Source organism: Kickxella alabastrina (assembly GCF_025024165.1).
Source record: "Kickxella alabastrina strain RSA 675 chromosome Unknown BX661scaffold_29, whole genome shotgun sequence".
NCBI classification, from domain to species: Eukaryota; Fungi; Kickxellomycota; class Kickxellomycetes; order Kickxellales; family Kickxellaceae; genus Kickxella; species Kickxella alabastrina.
In genome coordinates, this window is record NW_026251500.1 from 34,840 (window position 1) to 55,491 (window position 20,652).

General features: G+C 44.9%; 6 protein-coding genes across 6 annotated transcripts; 4 read left to right on the forward strand and 2 right to left on the reverse strand.

Moving 5' to 3' along the window:
- Positions 1–2,223: 2,223 nt before the first annotated feature.
- On the forward strand, positions 2,224–4,272 carry BX661DRAFT_188149 (mRNA capping enzyme-domain-containing protein). Its single transcript, XM_051537362.1, has 3 exons — positions 2,224–2,952; positions 3,094–3,275; positions 3,423–4,272. The coding sequence occupies exons 1-3, from the start codon at positions 2,290–2,292 to the stop codon at positions 3,784–3,786; spliced, it is 1,209 nt and encodes a 402-aa protein (XP_051389055.1). The 5' UTR covers positions 2,224–2,289; the 3' UTR covers positions 3,787–4,272.
- Positions 3,860–6,794, reverse strand: BX661DRAFT_226637 (uncharacterized protein; the record flags this gene model as incomplete). Its single annotated transcript, XM_051538973.1, has 4 exons — positions 6,494–6,794; positions 4,661–4,781; positions 3,972–4,617; positions 3,860–3,895 (listed from the first exon to the last, which is right to left on the reverse strand). The coding sequence occupies exons 1-4, from the start codon at positions 6,573–6,575 to the stop codon at positions 3,860–3,862; spliced, it is 885 nt and encodes a 294-aa protein (XP_051389056.1). The 5' UTR covers positions 6,576–6,794.
- Positions 6,795–7,752: 958 nt separating this feature from the next.
- Positions 7,753–12,000, reverse strand: BX661DRAFT_200617 (uncharacterized protein; the record flags this gene model as incomplete). Its single annotated transcript, XM_051538434.1, has 7 exons — positions 7,753–7,975; positions 8,022–8,118; positions 8,161–8,671; positions 8,713–9,012; positions 9,304–9,344; positions 9,424–9,817; positions 10,606–12,000. The coding sequence occupies 7 exons, from the start codon at positions 11,998–12,000 to the stop codon at positions 7,753–7,755; spliced, it is 2,961 nt and encodes a 986-aa protein (XP_051389057.1).
- Positions 12,001–13,353: 1,353 nt separating this feature from the next.
- On the forward strand, positions 13,354–15,055 carry BX661DRAFT_62815 (uncharacterized protein). The gene has a single exon (XM_051539331.1). The coding sequence runs from the start codon at positions 13,490–13,492 to the stop codon at positions 14,690–14,692; it is 1,203 nt and encodes a 400-aa protein (XP_051389058.1). The 5' UTR covers positions 13,354–13,489; the 3' UTR covers positions 14,693–15,055.
- An 11-nt stretch (positions 15,056–15,066) lies between these two features.
- BX661DRAFT_188161 (uncharacterized protein) lies at positions 15,067–17,399 on the forward strand. The gene has a single exon (XM_051537363.1). The coding sequence runs from the start codon at positions 15,151–15,153 to the stop codon at positions 17,152–17,154; it is 2,004 nt and encodes a 667-aa protein (XP_051389059.1). The 5' UTR covers positions 15,067–15,150; the 3' UTR covers positions 17,155–17,399.
- A 1,562-nt stretch (positions 17,400–18,961) lies between these two features.
- Positions 18,962–20,607, forward strand: BX661DRAFT_188163 (alkaline-phosphatase-like protein). The gene has a single exon (XM_051537364.1). The coding sequence runs from the start codon at positions 19,101–19,103 to the stop codon at positions 20,595–20,597; it is 1,497 nt and encodes a 498-aa protein (XP_051389060.1). The 5' UTR covers positions 18,962–19,100; the 3' UTR covers positions 20,598–20,607.
- The last annotated feature ends 45 nt before the right edge of the window (positions 20,608–20,652 follow it).

Consider the following 20,652-nt stretch of genomic DNA (forward strand, 5'->3'; position numbering starts at 1 on the left):
CGACATGATCAATAGTTCAGTAAAAGCAAGCAATTCGATTTTAAGGTGTTGGAAAATAATCCCCTCATGCAACTGCAGCTCATAAACAACTATGATTGCCCTTGTCATCGACGGTAAGCGCCTCCAGTGTGTTTGTATTGGTTGATGGCAATCAACTAATTAATCAGTCTTGGATATTCCAGCCAAATATACAATTATCAATAAGGCACAAAGTGACCAAACAAAGTAATATACCTTTTTCCAGCGCCATAGCATTTATATATTCAATACACTTTCATACATAGTATTTCATCTCCACATTCACGGAATATCTCTTCCAGAATTCAATAGTTTTGAAAAAGCCACCGTGCATCTAAACACCTCTGGTCCATTTTTTGGGAAATGCGTTATTTTTTGTTTATTCTCATGTTTGGACTGCATTACTATATCATTTCCGGAGAATGCCATTTTGTGAAGCCAGGTGTGCTGGAAATATTTCCGTTTAAAGAAAGGACAAAAAACCCTCATGCTGCTATGGAAAAAAAGTATCCAAAATGTGCGTTGGGATTTATTAGGTAAAAGAAGGATGGGCGCTTCGGACAGAGAGGAAGCCCGTCTCATTAGGTGTAGAAAATCATTTTACCCGATTAGATAGCGGAGATATTAGCAATCAACGTATTGAGAAAAAGGAATATATATCATGACTGCTTTTTTTACCCTATCATTAATTAATTCGGGACAACTGCACTCCAGGTTCAGGCTCTTTGTAATATTGTTTGTTGAGTTTTTGCATATGGTACTTTTGTGATAATTGCTAGAAAATATGAGTCGAATAAAGCTTTATTAAAACAAAAACTAGGGAAACCTTGTATTGAGCCTTCCTATTCTGCTATTTTATAAGGCAGCTATAATGACTGAATTCTATCTCGGGCCGCTACTGCATCAATGCCCGCTCGGGATTGACTTAGTTCTCGAGTCCTCAGCTCAGCCGAGTTTATGTAGTGAGAACCACCACAGCCCCTGGCTGCATTGCATTGCATTTATTTATCTATTTAATGTTTTTTTTGGCTTAGAAGCCAGCTCTACACCAAAGAAAAGAATGAGACTATACGTATCCTGCAAATAGGCATCCTTCCCATCCAGATTGCATAGCAACCCGACAAATCCTTAGAGACCAGTGCCAGTATACTACTATGGCTGCCGATATTAATCATTACGCTGCTTCCTTTCAAGAGAAGAAGCAGGGGAAGGTGGATTCTTGCGCACACGCTTAGGGTTGGCCTTTGGCTTGGACGAAGTGTCAGGCGTCGCTGTAGTTGCACACGGGTTCAGCCGACCCTGACGATGCCTTTTTGCGTGAAACACAGTTTTTGAAAATCCCCCGCTTAAAAATCTGGGATTTCGCTATAAATGTCTGGAAATTCCAAAGTCCATTTACACCAATATAATGCATAATTTCTTGGAACATTATTTGCACATCCAAACAAAAAACTTAAATGCATAGGCGGTTGAGTGGAACAGCACAGCACATCACTAGCACAGCTGCAGCTGAATCTACACCCCACCTTAAAATGCCTATTTATTCCACGGAATATGCAGGCCAACGTCATTACTGAAATGGAACATTATGCACGTGGTAATATAAAAATGTATACAGACATGCCTCGAACAATAGGCTAAAATATTGCCGGAGGTATGCCATTTTTTGTTTCTTTCCTTAATCACAATGCATGCAGGCAGTAATTTAGCAACTAGTGCATGAAAAGATCCGTCCACAGAGTACTATTTCTCAAAGCGCGAGAAGACCGCACAAACATGATATCCCTTGCACCGTTTAAATAGTTCAATTTTCTGTTTGTTTTGTCATCCTTACACATCGAGTATTTAATTATTTAAAATTAGATATGCATTGCTGTGATTTGTGCTTGTATATGTATATGTGTATGTATACTTTGGCAACCAGAAATTGCATTTAAGCAAAAAAATACACAAACTTGGTCAGTCAAGAGAGAGAATAGATTCATTGTGCAAAATATAGAAAGGTAAAAGACAAAATCTAGAGTTAATGATCAAGACTAATCGTCTACTGCGCCGCCTTGCCCACCATGGACTCTATTGCAGCACAAACTTGGTCAGTCACATGTCAAGGATAATTTAGCCATAATGGCAGCGGCGCCCCAAATTGACGTTTAATTGAAAAATGATTTTTGCGCCAATACAAATTGCATTATCTTACAACTGCCTCTTTTTACACTTTCTTTTACAAAGCCACTTTGCATTTTACTGATTTACTTTATATTTTTATTGCAAATGGCAGATTTTAGCACTACAAGTAGCAGCGATTACGAGGATCATGTCAGCTTGCGCGACAATAAAGACGACAATAGGTTTGCAACCAAGAACCCCGCGCTACCAATAAGCGAGCAAAGCGACATTGTTGGCAAACACACGCTGCCAGAGGACGAAAATGACAATGGCACTGTTGCCCTCAAGGGCCCGCTGGTAGCAGATGAGGAGGGCGTCATTCTCAGCAAGCGCGTGCGGCCAGATGACGAAGGCGGCAACGATTCTTCCACCAGCACAACCAAACTAAACAAGCACGATCGAGATGAAAAAGGCGCTGAAGGCGATAGCGGCGCCCAGCTGAGCAACGCTGAGCAAGTGGCTTTGCACTACAACACACGGCGGCAACTGGGAACTGAGGACCGCCTGCGCACAAAGATCACTGGCCTGCGTCTGTTCAACAACTGGGTAAAATCAGTTCTCATTACTGAGCACACCTTTGCCAGATGCAAGGTACTGGATCTGGGCTGTGGCAAGGGCGGCGACCTGCTAAAGTGGTCTATTGCCAATGTTGGCGAGTATGTGGGTATGGATATCGCCGAGGTTTCGGTTGCGCAGGCGCGGGAGAGGTACATGGCTATGAGTTATGCCAAGTTTCCTGCGCGATTCTATGCACAGGACTGCTACGGGGTAAGTTTGTATTATTATTTATTGTTTGGCTGTGTTTGGAATTAGATATGCTTGAGGACTGGGATTTACAGGTCTTTTTTATTATTTATTATTTGCTAACTTGTATTGTTATCATTGTTTTTGTTTATTTGATTTTCGTAGGAGCCGCTTGAAAAAACAATCGAGCCGGCGGATTACAAGGCTGATGTGATTAGCGCCCAATTCTGTCTGCACTATGCATTTGAGACCGAAACCAAGGCACACCAGATGATGAGCAATGTCTCCTCACATCTGGCCAAAGGTGGCACATTTGTTTGCACAATTCCGAACGCCAACTGGCTTGTGTAAGTTTTTTATTTTGACATAACAAATCACACACATGTATGCCTTGAAGTTTTTTAACAACGACAACGCACTAATTTGCCTTTTTGTTATTCATATACCTTGGTTTTGAAACTTAAATGTTGCTCTTTATTAAAATATAAAAGTAGGAAGCAGCTGCGCGCTTCAGAGTCAACATCTTTTGGTAACGACGTCTATACGGTCAAGTTTGCCACAAGTGACCCCCCTACGCTCTATGGCTGCGCCTACAAATTTACCCTCGATGAGGCTGTCGAGGAATGCACTGAATACCTGGTCAACTTGCCCTCATTTATTGAGCTCGCCAAGTCATATGGGCTTGAACTAATGTACGTCCAGCGGTTCCATGAGCTCTTTAACGCTAAAATAGACGACCCCAAGTTTCTCGGGCTGTTTAGGAAAATGCGCGTGATCGATGATATAAGACAGGAAATATCGGATGATGAGTGGGAGGCGGTAAACATTTATATGGCGGTGGCTTTTAGAAAAAAATAAATAAATATTTTTTCGAAAATATTCCTTCTCCATTTTGACAAAGAGTACTCGGCGTGTTTTTGAAACGTTACCTTTAGGTGTTAGTTATGTTTTCTGAAATAAAGCTAAGCTTAAGTGAAGTTTTTGTATGAATTTGAAAAATGTCTATATTGAATAAAAAGATAAAAAAAAGGGCCACTACATACCTGGGATGCCAAATCCACCAAGACCACCAAGACCACTAAGACCACCAAGACCTTCAGGTAGGCCAGGGAAGCCACCAGTAGCAGGGCGCTGTTGAGGTTGAGTCTGAGCCTGGGCGGCAGGGGGTTGGGCCACCTGTTGGGCAGCTGGTCTAGCAACTGGCTGGGCAGCAGTCTGGGGAACTGCCGGTCTTGCAGCAGGCTGGGCAGCGGCCTGGGGAACTGCCGGTCTTGCAGCAGGCTGGGCAGCGGCCTGGGGAACTGCCGGTCTTGCAGCAGGCTGGGCAGCGGCCTGGGGAACTGCCGGTCTTGCAGCAGGCTGGGCAGCGGCCTGGGGAACTGCCGGTCTTGCAGCAGGCTGGGCAGCGGCCTGGGGAACTGCTGGTCTTGCAGCAGGCTGGGCAGCGGCCTGGGGAACTGCTGGTCTTGCAGCAGGCTGGGCAGCGGCTTGGGGAACTGCTGGTCTTGCAGCAGGCTGGGCAGCGGCCTGGGGAACTGCCGGCCTTGCAGCAGGCTGGGCAGCGGGCTGAGCAACTGCTGGTTTTGCAACAGGTTGGGCAGCAGCTTGAGGTGCTTGTTGGGCAACCGGTCTTGCAGCAGGTTGAGCCGCCTGTTGGGGAGCAGGCTGGGCCGCCTGTTGGGGAGCAGGCTGGGCCGCCTGTTGGGGTTTCTCCTCTGAGAAACCCAGGAACTTTGTAAACGGACCAATGATAGGCAGTGGGGTAATGAGACGATCAAGCCAGCTGAAAACACTCTCGCCAAAACCCGGAAGAGCAATTCCATTATCCGGCGTGGGAGCCGACATGCCAACAGCTACGAATGCAATGAGGGCGGTGAAGAATACGAGACTTGAGCGAAAATTCATCGTAATATTAAAGATTTTGCGCGCGCGTTAGAGAGAAAAAATGATTAGATTGTGACTGGGCGTAATGAAGGAGTAGACTGCAGATGAACGAATAAGTTCGATGAAGTTAGTGCGGGTTAGGAAGATAAAGAGAGAATAAAACGTAAAAGGGTGATTTTGTTAAAGAATATGAGGCAGCTTATAAAAAACCAAGGGGATCCTTTCAAGTTTTTTGTTACAAGAGAAATGTAAACAAATAAGATTGCAGGCAGGGAAACGACGGATTGAAGGTGAGGAAAGGTAAAGTGCGGCAATAATAAAATAAGATAAAGGAAAGAAAAGAAAGAGTAGCACAGAATATAAAACAAAGGTTTGTATATAGTCGAGCAATGAAAACAACCAAAAATTTAATATTGCTGAACAGAGGTTCAAAGTTGATTGTGGACATTAAATAGGTATTCCATGTCAACAAAACAACAGTCAATGGTTCTAAATAAAGTGGCACAATTACAATAAAAACAAGCGTTGTAATGAGAATTGAAAAATAGAACCTGGTCAAAATATAGTTTGATATACGATCCCTACTATTTTTGTTTTTTTGCTCTAAACATTACACCCAAAGTACAAAAAAATGATACACAGTCCAGTAACACTTCCAATAAAGGAGTATTTGTCTTGTTCTACAAATCAATTAATTTTTTTTAGCAAATATCGGATTTTCAGCTCATTGTTATCTTCTGCAAGTTAATATAAATGACAAACCAATATTATGATTTCCATATAGTCTGGTGTGGCGCTGCCCTCAAAATATTTCAAATCGCATATCCTATTATTTTGGTGTAAACAAATTGCACGCAAAGCAAATTAAAAATAACACCAACCTTATTGATTTAAGCAGGAGTAGTGGTCCCTCTCCCCAACCATTTGTATTAAACGTAATAAACCAGACTGATTTGTTACATGGTCAATACTCCAGAGTCTATTGCTCATTTGCATTCAAAGTCATAAAAATAAGAGCATTTTTTATAAATATAATTACAAATCTATCAACAATGTTTCTATGCTAAGATGTTGGCACTCCCCATGCTCCCTAACAATAACATGTATTTGGTTTTGTGCAAAGCAAAAAAATCAGTTAAGAAAACATTTTTCAATACATTGTCGGACCGTTTTCAATACAATGTGGATGCACACAGTTGCACAAAACGTTGCTCAATGTATTATTGGCGTTGTTCAAGTCAATGATTTCTGTAAACAAAGCCTCATCCCTATATTGGCAAAAAAATAAACAGGTTAGTGAATTCATTTGACAAGGACGCCAACTATATCTGGATTACAATAGTTGTCACGCCACACCATAGTGTATTGTATTAATTAGTTGTGCATGAATGTTTACACACAACATTGATATATCACTGCAACAATTGACTGGTAAATATTTATAAAAAAAGTTAAGTGTCTATTGAGCCAAAAATTAGATTGGGTGTAAAACATTTTATTAAAACATCAAAAATGACAACCACATTGAAAATTAAACGATGAAATAGCTACTGTGCATACTACTTGGAAGCCTGAATGCCCAACGCTCCAGCAAGGCCGCCAATCAGCGGGAAGCTGGGTAAAATGCGACCAATATATCCTAAAAAGGACTCACCCGCATTGGGAAGTGGAATCGCTGGACCTTCTGCGCGCTTCATAACCGGTGCGCCGAATGCGACAGCAAAGAGCGTAAACATCAGGACGATAAGCAAGGAGAACTTCATTATTGATATTTGTAAGTGTTGGCTGTAAAAAATGTAAAGGTGGATGATAAAGAATGTCGTGTATTAAGGTGCGTTAAAAGGAGGGTAGAGCGGAGTGGGATGCGGAATAAAGAATGGTGAAGGTGAGGAGAAAACAAAACTGGCCGATTTCAAAGTGCTGCTCGAGATAGAGATCTTAAATAAACCAAATAAAAGTTGGTCAATATTTTCAAAAAAAATTATATTTAGTTGCACAGAAAATACGACCTGACATCATTGTCAATTCAGCTACACCACATAGCAAAAGCTTGCTTGTGAGCAGCGAATATGAGGGAGTTAAAGCTATTTGAAAGAAAATTAAAAAATATAACAACATTTCAATTGTTTTGTGTTAACAATCGAAAATAAAATACATATTGTCGATTTCCAATTCAGTTTTATGTCCTAAATCAGACATCAAAAAACTGACCCCTCGCAGAAAAATGGATTAGCATCCCGCGTGTCGAAAAGGCACTGTCATTGTTTAGATGACAACCGGATGCACATAATTCTGGTTATACAGATTACGGAGCTATAATCCAAAGATGTGCTGCTACAAGCCAAAATAGCCACTGCAATTTTTCTCCGAACGATGTGGCTGCAAACAATATTTTTTGCGCAAATTTTTCTTTAATCACTGAAAGCGGCAAAGAGACAGTGTAAATGGTTTTTAGCTGTCAAACCATTGAGGCGCACTCGAATTAACATTTTAATTTAGTTTATCAAGTCAACTTACACGCTAAATTAAATTACAACGAGTTAGACATCTTTTTGTTCATAGTCTCGCACATGTCCTCGACTTCTGGAAAGCACGTTGGTCTGGCGGGGCCAATTCCAAGCGACTGGCCTTTCGAGTCGACAGGCCGCTCGCGATGGCGAGATGAATTGCTGCCGTTTCTGTTGCTGTATTGTGCTATGTGAAATTGGAAAATTAATAATATAACTCGATTGGTGAGGATCGCTAATCAAATATGATTCGATCAATATCTTTAATATGAAGATACTTTTGAGCCATCCGACTTTTCCAACGTTTGTTTACATTTTGCGTTAGGCACCAAATAGTGTCTCTTTTATGTCAAAGGTAAATTTGTACTTTCTTTCAATTTTATAATTTAATAGCTTTACCAAAAATCGAGATAACAAATGAAAAGCACCTGGTTTAGACAACCAGATTGGCAGTAACTGTGCGCTCATAGGGAGTCAGCGCGTTGATGGTGGTGTTGACAGGCGACGGGTCAAGCACCCTAATTAAATCGCGGTTAAAGTAGTCCAGCTCCTCAGCGGCCAGTGTGAACGAGATTGATGTCGCTGTTCCAGCCTTGATCTCGACCTTGTCGAATTTGCGCAGATGGAACAGCTCCAGCTCATAACCAGTGCAGAAGCTCTGGGTGGTGTAGAGCATAATGGGATTGTGTTGATCAAAGGTACCTTGTGTTGTGTATGGTCATGTGCACAGTGATGGGCTTGCCAGGACGCAGCTCAGTCGAGTCGACAGTGAGTTTGGAGTAGACCATCTGGGAGTATCCTAGACCGAAGTTGAAGGGTTATTTCAGGGCATACTCAGCACTCTGGCTCTGCCATATGGTGTCCCTGGCCTGGTACTCATGCCGCAGGTAAGTAAAGGGCAAACAGCCATAGGGGCTGGGCTGGCCATAGAGCACCTGTGCAATGGGCAGACCACCGTGGATGCCAGGCAGATGGCTCATCATAGCAGCAGAGGCAATGTTGGAAACTTCCTTGAGCAGGTGTGGCCGGCCAACAACAAGCAGTGCAACAATTAAATTGTCAACAACAGTGGCAAGGCACTTGAACAGTGCAACCTGGAATGTGTCCAGGGCCAGATCACCAACCATGTCGCTGGTATGCTCGCCCAAGTGTCCATGCTCACCAAGGCCAATTACAATCTTGTTGCTCTTGTGAGCCAGTGTGACAAGAGCCTCAAAGCTGCATTCGTCATCAGCACTTGTGGCAGTATCCATAGTGAAACCAGGGTGGCAGGTAGGTGCATGGCCCAACAGTTGCTGTATGATCTGCATGATTGAGTGACCAAGGCCCTCATAGACGACATCCTGGGTGGCCTCAGCATGAGTCGAGCCACTGCAGTGCACATTCTAGCTACTGGCAAGCAGAGCAGTTGAGTTGAGGTGGGGCCGACAAAAAGGATGTGGTCCTTAGTGGCCAGTGGCAGCATGTGGTGCATGTTCTTCAACAGAGTGACTGACTCATGCATGGCACTGTGTGCAGTTTCAATGTCCTGCATAAAACCAATGCTGCTGGTCAGTGAGGGGTCAGCAAACGGCCTGTTGAAAGGCCCAATATTCTTTTTCATCTGCAGAATGTGAGCAACAGGCTTGGTGATGTGGTCCTCAGGAATGGCGCCCATGCACATGAGCTGTGCAGTAGTGGCAAATAACGACGGCTCAGCAGCAATGTCAATGGACATGCTATTAAATGCCAAGAAGATAGCATCAGTAGTGTTACGTTAAAAATATATATATTGAACAAAATGAACTAAAAGAAAGCTAAGGGATGAACAGCCTCCACTGTTCATATTCATTGGTATTTATGTGTGCGTGTGAATTCCCGCATATCCAAGTAGAGAATTAACTAACGATTGATTCATTAATCAATAGCCGGAGACAAGCCACAATTCCTTGTATCACAGATGGGTTGTTTCCGACAGGAGGCCAATTGTAAACAGGATTAGGACTGGGGCCAGGGCCAGGTCCAGGATTAGGTCCTGGATTGGGTCTGGGACTCAGCGTCAAACCATAACCGGGGTTAGGTCCAGGGCCAGGATTCAAACTGTAGATAGTGTTTGGATTGGGACTAGGACCAGGATTTAAGCTATAAACAGGGTTGTGATTGGGGTCAGGGCAAGGATTCAAATCGTAAACGGGGTTGGGATTGGGATTGGGCGCATGAGCAAGGCCATTCGATCTGTAGCCAGAATTGGAGCCAGAACCAGAGTTTGTCTTTGATTTTGATTTTTTTTGCGACTTCTTTTTCGGGTGTTTGATTTCACCATCACCGTTATCAATGCGATACTCCACAGCACCATTGTCATTGCTGTCGCTACTGCTGCTATCATAGTCGCTGTCGGTTGCATTGCCCTTGTCAATGTTGTCGGCAAAGCGCCTAATGCCCTTGACGCCAACGAATAATCCGCTTGGGTGTAAAGAGTTATCTGTGGTAGTCAGCGATGTGACCTGTGACTGGAGAGGCTGGAATGCGTCGACCTGAGTAATAAAGAGTAGTGTGATTAGCCAGGGTGTCAGGCTGTGGTAGCTGCTGTGGCTTAACGGTTCCGCTTTTGGTCATTGGTATTATAGTTTTATATATTGTGTAATGCGGATGACAATATCAGTAACAAGATATGAGAAATGTTATATAAGTGAATAGTGGAAAAATGAAATTATAACTTCTATTTTGGGGACCAGCTCTGTTGCAGACTTAGGCATGCCACCGACTTGTTATAGTCGTTGTGCTTTCTTTTTTGTTTCCCGTCGGCAGTGCCTTGTCGATCAAAATAAAACCGATGCTAAGCGAAATGGCAAACGGATTGGATTATTGTCTTATTCGAGTATATAATATAAATAGCATGAATACAAGTCAATTAAAACTACATTATATTGAACTAAAATCCAATATTGTATGTTCGTGGCAACATCTAGCTGCAAATATTAGAAATAAAATTAGAGATTCAGTATTCACAAAAACATTATGAAATGAAAAACAGCAACATTAAATAATAAAAATAAAACTTGGATCGGACTTGTCTCCGCCTCTCAATAAAAAACCTCACTCGACATAAAACATCTCGCTAACACCAGCGCAAAACCCTCCCCGCACACAAAAAGATAAATAGCGAATATTAATATTCAAATTTCAGGCTAACCAAGGCATTTGTAGATGCAACGGTAATATTTCCAGCAGCCATATCTCCAAAATATCCGTTCTTTCTTGCAATCGTGTTCCTCTTCATCCTGATCAAATCAGCAGATCCTTCCACATTCACGCGGCCATTGGACGTACGCGCATCGAACCAGCCGCGCAAGCCAACAGCAACCACCGACACAGCACTGTTTATCGACCGAACGACTACATCTTTCATGGCGCTTCCGTCGATCCGCACGTCCACAGAGCCATTGCTGGTGATGACTGAAACAGGGCCCCCTGCGCTACTAATGCTGCCCCTTATGGCGCCATTGGAGCTGCGCACGCTAACCGAGTGCCCCGCCGAAACCGCGCTGAGCGCAACACTGGCATTTGTCGTGTTTAGCGTAATGTGCCCGTCTGTGTAGAGATCTGTAGCACGCAGCACGCCGTTAGTGGTCGATGCCGAGATACTGGCTGCCTGGATGCCGTCAAGCGCTAGCGCGGCATTGCTGGATGTGAAAGTGGCTGGGCCAGTAATTGCTATACGCGTGGCATTGATGCGCCCGTTGGTCGATGAAACATTGACTATACCCTGCGTACCCAAGTTATGCAGCTGCACGGTACCGTCGCGCATAAGCACAAAAAGATCGCCTAAGTTTAGGACGCCAGCATCCAAGGCGCGCAGCGTGCCAGGGCCCGTAGCAATGTTCAGAGACGGAAATAAGGGGCCACTGGCAGGAATACTGATATTAAGGGTCGTCCGGATGCAGTCGCGCGGCCATTCCCACTTTGGCTGCTCTGCATGAACTGCCAACAAACCCTTATCTTTGAACACAAAAATGCGATCGCGCGCATCGCCCCTGTTGGTCTCTACAATAGCACGCACCGTCACGTTGCTGCCCTCCTCGCCGCGCACAATGTGAACGGCCGAGTAAGAGATGCCCTCTACACTCTCAATGCGCAGGGGCGCAGTAACAGGGAAAGAGTAGTGGTGGTCAGTGTGGACCTCCAGAGACCCTGTCTCGCACTGCCACTCGCGCATGGGCGGAAAGGCATGGCGCGAGACAAATAAGACAGCGCCCAGGAATACAAGCACTATGAATATGCCCACAATAAAGCAGATGCAGCTGAAGAGCCAGCCACAGCACCGCAGGCAGCATCCCGGGCGCTGTTGCACCCGGCGGACGAGCAGTTGCCCGTGTTGGTTGCGCTGCCTGCCCTGCGTTACACGCGGGAGCAGCGCTTGCGACTCTTCGCCGTTGGCCAGTTGGATTACTGTGTACCCAGGAAAACTGGCCGGGTGGTAGTACTCGTCGGGGCTGATGGATGCAATCCTGCTGGCTTGTTGTGCTGGCTGTTGGGGCGTAGCCACTGCGTATGGCGGCGGTTGTGAAGTGCGAGCGTTGTCATGATCGCTGCCACTGCTGCTGCCAAAGGAAAAAGCCTCGGCAGACTCTTGTAGTTGCTGCTGCTGCTGTGAACTCTGAGGTGGATCCTGGCGTTGCTGTTGACCCTTTAGATACTGCATAGTGTCTTTAATAAATATTGATGTTAAGAAGTTTAGACAAGTGTTATTGAATTCAAAAAAAAAAAAAAAGTATTCTGGTGGCAGCCAAACAAGAAGAGAAAAAATATGCATACTGCAACGCCAAGCCAGCTTTCCGAATAAAAATATATTGCCGGGTGCCTGTTTGAGCGAGAGAAAAAAATACTACACATGTGACGCCACCTCACTAAATGGCACAAGGAATTGTTACAGTGTGAACGTTTAATTATAATCGCAAAGGCTGATCTGATCAACATCAATTTTGTATGTGCCTGCGCCTATGTAGGCTAGTTGATGTTTTTGTCTTGCTGCTGACTTACAGATTGCAGTATTTGCTGAACTGGCGGCATAATCTTGTGATCCGCCATTTTTTTGTGTTGGCAGTGAGGCACCAGCTCACTTCATGGATTCAATCAGTAGGTTGATTTAACAGTTACCTGGTATAAAAAAAGAGATTGTACTTGGTTCCTGATGCAAAATGTAAACAAACGGCGGAAAAGTCAAATGGCTTGTAAAGTTTCACACCATATTAGAGATTGGTCGAATCATATTATATTAGCCCATTATTAATTGCGATCATCAGCAAAGTGTAAACAAATAAACAAGCTTGCTTTAATGAGCCAATACTCCGTTTTATTTCCCTTCTTTGACAGCATTCCTTCGTTTGTTTTATTATAACAATTCCTCACCAATCGAGTAATATTATTCATTTTCCAATTTCGCATGGTACAATAGAGTAACAGTGGCAGCAGCAATTCACCTCGCCATCGCGAGCGGCCTATCAACTCGAGAGGTCATTCGCTTGGAATTGGTCCCGCCGGACCAGCGCGCTTTCCAGAAGTCGAGGACGTGTGTGAGACTATGAACAAAAAGATCACTTTCTGCCAGAGAACGTATTTGGGTCCATCAGATTTCATGGAGAGACTGTATTACTTATTGATTGCAGATGAACCTTCAACCAATGGCAAGACTGCTAAAGGGGATGATTATGAGCTATGACCAATGCGCTTTCTACATGTGCATTTCATTGTTCAACTACGATGCATACGGCTACAAGGAACCGGACCAGGGTGTTTGCAATGAATACTTACACAGTATGCTACACGTGTGCAAAGAGTTTTATCCCAGGATTTGTCAACAGATCAAGCGACCAGGAGACACCAGTAATGGCAAGTTATGGATGCCATTTAATGCTTTGAATCGTCTTAAAGGGGCCAACGGTAGACTTGATAAAGCTGCGAGGCAGCACTTACTTGACTCGTACGACGATCTTGGGCAAATTTCGTTATTGTTGACTGGTTGTAGTAAAAAACGAATGGAGAAAGATGGTGTTTTGGAGCGGCAGTCGTAGCCGAGTGCGCAGAACACGCGTGAGGTTGATGGCCTTATCTATCTGATCAACGTTTTGGCCACTGCGCAGTTTCCAGGCAACAGCGTTTGCGTCAGCTTGTTTGGGTCGCGCGTCTACGGAATGTATTCGGATAGCGGCGACCTGGTCATTTCGATAATCGCCGAGTTGGATACTACAGACCACGAGGCGTCTTTCAACTGCTTTTTTTGCATCTTTGGCAAATATGGTCGAGAGACACGCCAACTTTTTATCTGCACCCGCGTCCCTATAATCAAGTTCACATACACGATCCCTGGCGGCATCAAACTCAAAGGTGATATTTCACTTAACAACAATATTGGAGTGGCCAAGACTGATATGATCGCGCAGTACATCAGGATGGATCCGCGCGTCCGCCGGGTGCTCTTGGTTCTCAAGAAGTGGGGCGCGAGGCGAGAAATCCCCAATTACAGCGTCATGAACTCGTACGGCCTGATGATGGTGGGCATTACGTTCCTTATAAATCAGGGGGTTGTGCCACCGCTGCAGATGCTGTCGACCACTGAGGTGACTGATGAGACCTGGCGGAACCTTGGCGCAATACACTCGAGTAGCTCCTTGGTCAACTCTCTCTACCAGTGTGGCAGCCCGGGTGTAGCTGAAAACTTAAATTTTCAGACTGCCAATGGTGTCAGATGCCTGGAAACCGACACTATTCTGCCTGACTGCCCTATTGACGGCATGCGCACGTACTTTTACTCAGACATTAAAGCGGCGCAATCGTGGCAGAGCAAGAATACGGACTCGGTGCCGCTGCTGATATACAAGATGTTCCAATACTACGGCTGCAAATTCAACCCGATGGCCAACGTCATATCGCCACGCCTGGGCTCAGCTGAGATCCCAAGGGCGTATTTGCCTCAACTCAAAGCTCCCAGCCCTAATATATATTTATCCCAGCGGCAAAAATGGCGCAAGGACCTGCGTCTCCTAGTCATCGAGGACCCGTTTGAGTTGACTTTGAACTGCGGCCGCAATGCAGGCCCCGAATGGGTCGAGTGTTTTCTCTGGGAGATGTGGTGGGCAGCATGGATAATGCTGCCTAAGAAGAAAGGTAACACGCACAGCAGCATTACACATATGATGCTGCCTCCACCTTTAATGGTATGCTCAACAGCTGAGGTGTGGGTACCTGTGCTCTGTATACTGAAGAATCAGGTTTGTGCTGGGCTTGATAATGAAAATTTGTATTTATTGGATAATCCTGAGCCAGAAACGCTTATTAACATGGAAGTCACGGATATTAAAAAGGTAGCGACTGGCCGATCGCTAATTACTGCCTAGTTTTGCTGAACAAAATTTCAAATATACTAGAATAATTAATTGATCGTTTAATTTGCTGTGTGTGCTGTATCCTTGGTTGTCAATTGTGAATTGTCTGATATTTAGATCATTCGTTGAGCAAACAAGTCATATGCGACGTAATTCCGTAACTGTTATCGGAATCAGAATCGTGTAATGCAATGTCAAATGAGCATATTGGTCCACAACACATCACCTAAAGCAAAAGTTAAAACCTTGAACAGGCTCAATCCTTGATTGATCCTTTCCCAAACCGATTAGCTCACTATCTTATTTCAGATTACTGCACAATGCAAAAAAGTCAATTCCTGAAACGGGGGGGTTTTAAATGAAGCCTTTTGCTCTCTTTTGTTCTCTTGCAATTCTTTGCATTTTAGTTACCTTTAATTTATATTATTTTTTCCACTTGTATTGCACAATCAATTACTTACAAATTCAAAATGAAAAATCGCTATAAGCACTCAGCGCGCAACCAGGCGAAACCTATCGATTCAAAAGGTCATTTGCGCGGATTTGGACCTGCCGGACTAACGCGCTTTCCCGAAATTGAGGACGTGTGCGAGGCTATGGAGGGCAAAAGAGCATACTGTCAACAAACTTTTGCTACGACCGTGCGATTTGCGCAGTTAGTAGACGCTACCCTCGGAAAAATGGGCATGGCATACAAATTGGGCAACGCGAGCACAGGGAAGGCCATGGATTACCAAACCTGTGCGCACATTATTTACGGCGCCATGCTCAAGAAACGTGGGGGCCTAGAGCCAAATTTGGGCAAAATTTCGGAATTAGAAGCCATAACAGCCTTTATGTTTGATATGGTAAACAGGTTCAAAGTGTATTATCCTGACACTATAACGGTTACCAGTTTATCAGGGCACCTGGACGGACACCTTTTGTACATGGCATCTGGCTCGTACAACACAATTAAACGCTTAACTTTAAAGCATGTCACTGACAACGGACCGCGCCTACTCGATCCATTGAGCGACATTGCGCAAACCCCCTTGCTATTGACCAATGCCGAGCTCCAGCGAGTAGAGAAGGACATTGATGAGTTGGAGAAACAGTCGCAGCCCAGCGCACAGAATACGCGCGAGGTCGAGAATGTTATAAACATCATCAACAACCTGGCTATTAAAAAATTCCCAACAAATAGGGTGCGCGTCAGCCTGTTTGGATCGCGCGTCTATGGTATGTGCTCCAATAACAGTGACCTGGATATTTCGGTGACAGCCGAGCTGGACACTACAGACTACGATACCGCTTTGGCCCGCTTTCTTAGCCAAGTCGCAATAATGATCGAGTATGTCCGTGGCTTCTCTCGTGTCGTAAAGATCACGCGTACACGTGTGCCCATTATCAAATTCACGTACATGACTCCCAGCGGTACCAGGCTTAACGGCGACATCTCGATCAACAACAATATTGGAGTGGCCAAGACTGATATGATCGCGCAGTACATCAGGATGGATCCGCGCGTCCGCCGGGTGCTCTTGGTTCTCAAGAAGTGGGGCGCGAGGCGAGAAATCCCCAATTACAACGTCATGAACTCGTACGGCCTGATGATGATGGGCATTACGTTCCTTATAAATCAGGGGGTTGTGCCACCGCTGCAGATGCTGTCGACCACTGAGGTGACTGATGAGACCTGGCGGAACCTTGGCGCAATACACTCGAGTAGCTCCTTGGTCAACTCTCTCTACCAGTGTGGCAGCCCGGGTGTAGCTGAAAACTTGAATTTTCAGACTGCCAATGGTGTCAGATGCCTGGAAACCGACACTATTCTGCCTGACTGCCCTATTGACGGCATGCGCACGTACTTTTACTCAGACATTAAAGCGGCGCAATCGTGGCAGAGCAAGAATACGGACTCGGTGCCGCTGCTGATATACAAGATGTTCCAATACTACGGCTGCAAATTCAACCCGATGGCCAACGTCATATCGCCACGCCTGGGCTCAGCTGAGATCCCAAGGGCGTATTTGCCTCAACTCAAAGCTCCCAGCCCTAATATATATTTATCCCAGCGGCAAAAATGGCGCAAGGACCTGCGTCTCCTAGTCATCGAGGACCCGTTTGAGTTGACTTTGAACTGCGGCCGCAATGCAGGCCCCGAATGGGTCGAGTGTTTTCTCTGGGAGATGCGGCGGGCGGCTTGGGCGATGCTTCCTAAGGAGAAAGCTAAACATTATGGCAGCATTAGGCGGATGATGCTGCCTCCTTCAAGGGATATTTACGAGACGGCTGAGATGTGGGCGTTGACTTTCCGCATTCTGAAGGACGAGTTACACATTTACCTTAAGGCACGTAATGCAAAGGCGATCAAAGAGTTGTATGGGGATCCAGTAATCGACTTGGAGGTTATGGAGAACGCGCAGATGGATGCCGATAGTGCGCCAGCGAATAGATGTGCCACACTTAATAGGTATTGGTTTGCAATGTAAATGAGCTTGTTACATACTTGTAAGCAATTTGCTACTTGCACCTGCCTTAATGTGCTCAATTGCATTTTTTTTGGGATGGAAAATGGCGAGAACATAAAACAATGAATAAATTTTTTTGTCCAACACCAATTCCAGGTTACGACATTAAATGGTTTAATGTCGCGAAAATGAAAACCTGCATCATCGCGGGTCAAACAATGATTCCCTAGACAATGAATTGTCTTGCTCAACATATCAGGGCATCTTGTCAAATTCATTTCTGCAAAAGATATTATGTATTTTGGAAAGAGAAAATAACATAAAAAAGAGAAAAACGCTGGTTCAATTTAACACGACATGTGCTCTGCTGTTTTTTGCAAATATCTAGCAGCACCAGGATACAACTTGAGCAAAGCATCGACATCCTCAGCGCTGGACAAAGTCAAAGGACGATTGATATTGTTGCTAGTGTTGCTGCGCTGTTGACCGACAATTATATTTGACTGACGCTGATTCATAACCTCACGCATGCGCTGCGGATACAGGTCGCAGTCGTCGGTGTAAACGGGAGAGCGCTCGAGAAGGTTCTGAATTTGTCCGGACGAAGATGCACGAGCGTGGCAAGTTGAGTCTATTGCAATTGATGGCATATTTGTAAATATTAATAAAATAGGGATAGAAGTGGAAAACGGAAAATGGATAAAAGTCGAACGGATGACAAAAGGACAGAATTTCAGAACAGGAAAAAAGTGCCTATATATAAATATCAAACATTTGCTGTTAGCAAAGGCAAAAGAGGGTTGCTGGAAGGAGAAAATAATAAGGGTGATACAGAAACTATAGGTCATTCGCTTGTTTAGTTATTCCGAGTTCAGTAGTGAATATTCCTAACCAGCTGACCCACCACATCTCACCCTCCTCTCTCCCTATTTTATTAATGCGCACAGCTCTTCTGAGAGCCTTTGTGAAAAAAGAATACATTGGTGGCCAATAGACTCGAATTGGAGAAATTATGCAATGCACTCAGCCATGCATATATGACTAGAATAATGGACGCCCAAAGTAGCCCGGCTCTATGAAGAAGAAAAACACTTGATGCATTCCACACAAACCAAGTGGAGCCCCACCCCAATCCAAGCCTTTCTATTTTAAAAATTGCGTACTTTTCTAAGTGTATTTAAAATATGCCCAAAATAGTAGTAGTCATGGCTTTTTCTTTTTCGGATTGCATTTTTCATTATTTTGTCTGGTGATGCTTTCGTCACTGCCAAATATGTCGATTGTGTTGCAGGAAAGAAATCATTATTAATTGGGTGAAAGATATAATTTCTTTTTACAAAAGAGAGGGCGGGGAGGGATGGCACATGTCGGTCGACGTCATAGATTTAAAAAGTACACATTTTTTGTCTTCTCCGCATTGTCTTGCTAAAAAGCATATTCATTATTGTTGCGCTGTTGTAATTGCCGATAGGAAATATAATCCACAAAATGTTTTTAAGCTAATGTATTTTTTGCCATTTCCCCTTCTCCGCGCAACGGCCGTATGGACACGGCCCGCATAAGCCACTTTTATTTTCCTTTTATCTCCCTTATCTTCGAAATGTTTCTAACCAAAACATATATGTAATTTTTGGTTAGCCAATTGGTGTTGAAGCTATTTTCACTTTGTTTTTAATGAGATGTGCCACGAGTCATTGCCACATGCCATGTAAAACATTTTATTATATTATCCCCAATTAATATTACTCGAGCAGAGTGGAAATTTTGGAAAAATGTTAGGCAAATAATACTGAAATGTATTTATTTTGCATTCTGCAAAAAGAAAAACCACACTCCTAATTTATTGGCCAAAATTCTTCAAATTCGTTTTCATTTTATTTTATTTGGCCAAATAAACGCCCACTTTTATTCATTTTATTGACTTTTTGCTCACAAAAAAATTAATTGGCTAAAAGAGGTGTTCAATAATGGCGCACAAATGGAATATTTTTGCCATTCTACTGTGCGCACTTGCTGTGAACGGTCAGACATCAGCAAAAACAAGCGGCCCTCGTAACTTGATATTTATGATTTCAGACGGCTTTGGTGTGGCATCCGAAGCGCTCGCGCGTTCATACACCCAGCAAACCACTGGCTACCCTTCAAACTGGGGCAGCGCGCTAGACAGCATTCTCGTCGGACTAACGCGCACTCGTTCAAACGACACTCTTGTGACAGACTCAGCAGCAGGAGCCACGGCATTTTCCTGCGCACAGAAGAGCTTCAACGGCGGTATCGGCATAAGTGCAGATGGAAGGCCCTGCGGAACCGTGCTGGAAGCCGCCAAGCGCAAAGGGTACGTTACTGGGCTAGTAACCACGGCGAGGATCAGCCACGCAACGCCCGCGGCATTCGCTGCTCATGCAGCTGATCGCAACATGGAGGACTTGATTGCCCAGCAGATGGTCGGCATTGGATTAAACTCTTCTGCAAACGGCAGAGGCAGCGTGGACTTGATGTTTGGCGGTGGGCAGTGTTATTTTTTGCCCAAGAGTAACAAAGCCGGATGCCGGTCAGATGATGTCGACCTATGGCAGACAGCGCAATCCCAGGGGTTCACGACCTTGAATAACCGGCAGCAGTTTGATAGCCTCGCTTTCGATGCGCCGCTGCCCGTATTGGCGCTGTTTGCGCCGAGCCATATGGCCTATGAAATAGATCGTAATCCGGCGGAGCAGCCATCGCTCAGCGAAATGACAGCCAAGGCGCTTTCCCTCCTGCGCTCGGCATCAGCCAATGTGCCAGCAGACCATCCAGGGTTTATGGTGATGATTGAAGGTGCGCGCATCGACATGGCCGGCCACGACAACGATCCAGCAACGCATCTCCATGACATTTTAGAGTACTGGAAGACTATAAACGTCGTGCGCAACTTTATCTCCCTCAACCCGTCCACGCTCCTGGTCAGCACCTCCGACCATGAAACTGGCGGTTTGACATTGGGCATTGAGCCTGAGTACGCATGGTACCCGTCGGTGCTCAAACCAGTTCAGCGCTCAGCAGAGGTAATTTGCAAGGAGCTGCACCGCATGACAAGCAGAGCCCAGTTAGACCGGCATATTGCAGGGGTGGTTATGCCGCAGTACCTGGGCATCACCGATGGCTCGGCTGCTGAAGTTTCAACTGTCTCAGAGGCCATTCAAAGCGGATTCAAGGCGTGTAAGCGGGCGGTCGGCCATGTAGTCTCGGCCCGTGCGCGCATTGGGTGGACCACAAGCGGACATACAGGTGCTGATGTTGGGCTTTACGCATATGGCAACGGCAGCGAGGCAATGAGGGGGAGCATGGATAATACGCAGGTCGGAGGATTTCTGGCCTCGTACTTGGGCGTTGACCTGGACAGTGCCACGAAGGAATTGACAAATCTGTCTACATTTCAAAAGGACTTTGAAAAGAAGCGACGGCATAAGCATGAGCACCCGTGAAAACGGCAACCCGGTGCAAGTCATTTTTATAATTTTTATTGTTGGCCTATTATTT

What these genes read in the sequence shown, in the direction of transcription:
- BX661DRAFT_188161 (XM_051537363.1), top strand. Translation starts at nt 15,151, where the DNA reads ATGAAAAATCGCTATAAGCACTCAGCGCGCAACCAGGCGAAACCTATC.
- BX661DRAFT_188163 (XM_051537364.1), top strand. Translation starts at nt 19,101, where the DNA reads ATGGCGCACAAATGGAATATTTTTGCCATTCTACTGTGCGCACTTGCT.
- BX661DRAFT_188149 (XM_051537362.1), top strand. Translation starts at nt 2,290, where the DNA reads ATGGCAGATTTTAGCACTACAAGTAGCAGCGATTACGAGGATCATGTC. An exon ending in ATGCACAGGACTGCTACGGG is followed by an intron (nt 2,953 to 3,093) that starts GTAAGTTTGTAT and finishes TGATTTTCGTAG; the next exon opens with GAGCCGCTTGAAAAAACAAT. An exon ending in CCGAACGCCAACTGGCTTGT is followed by an intron (nt 3,276 to 3,422) that starts GTAAGTTTTTTA and finishes ATATAAAAGTAG; the next exon opens with GAAGCAGCTGCGCGCTTCAG.
- BX661DRAFT_62815 (XM_051539331.1), top strand. Translation starts at nt 13,490, where the DNA reads ATGTATTCGGATAGCGGCGACCTGGTCATTTCGATAATCGCCGAGTTG.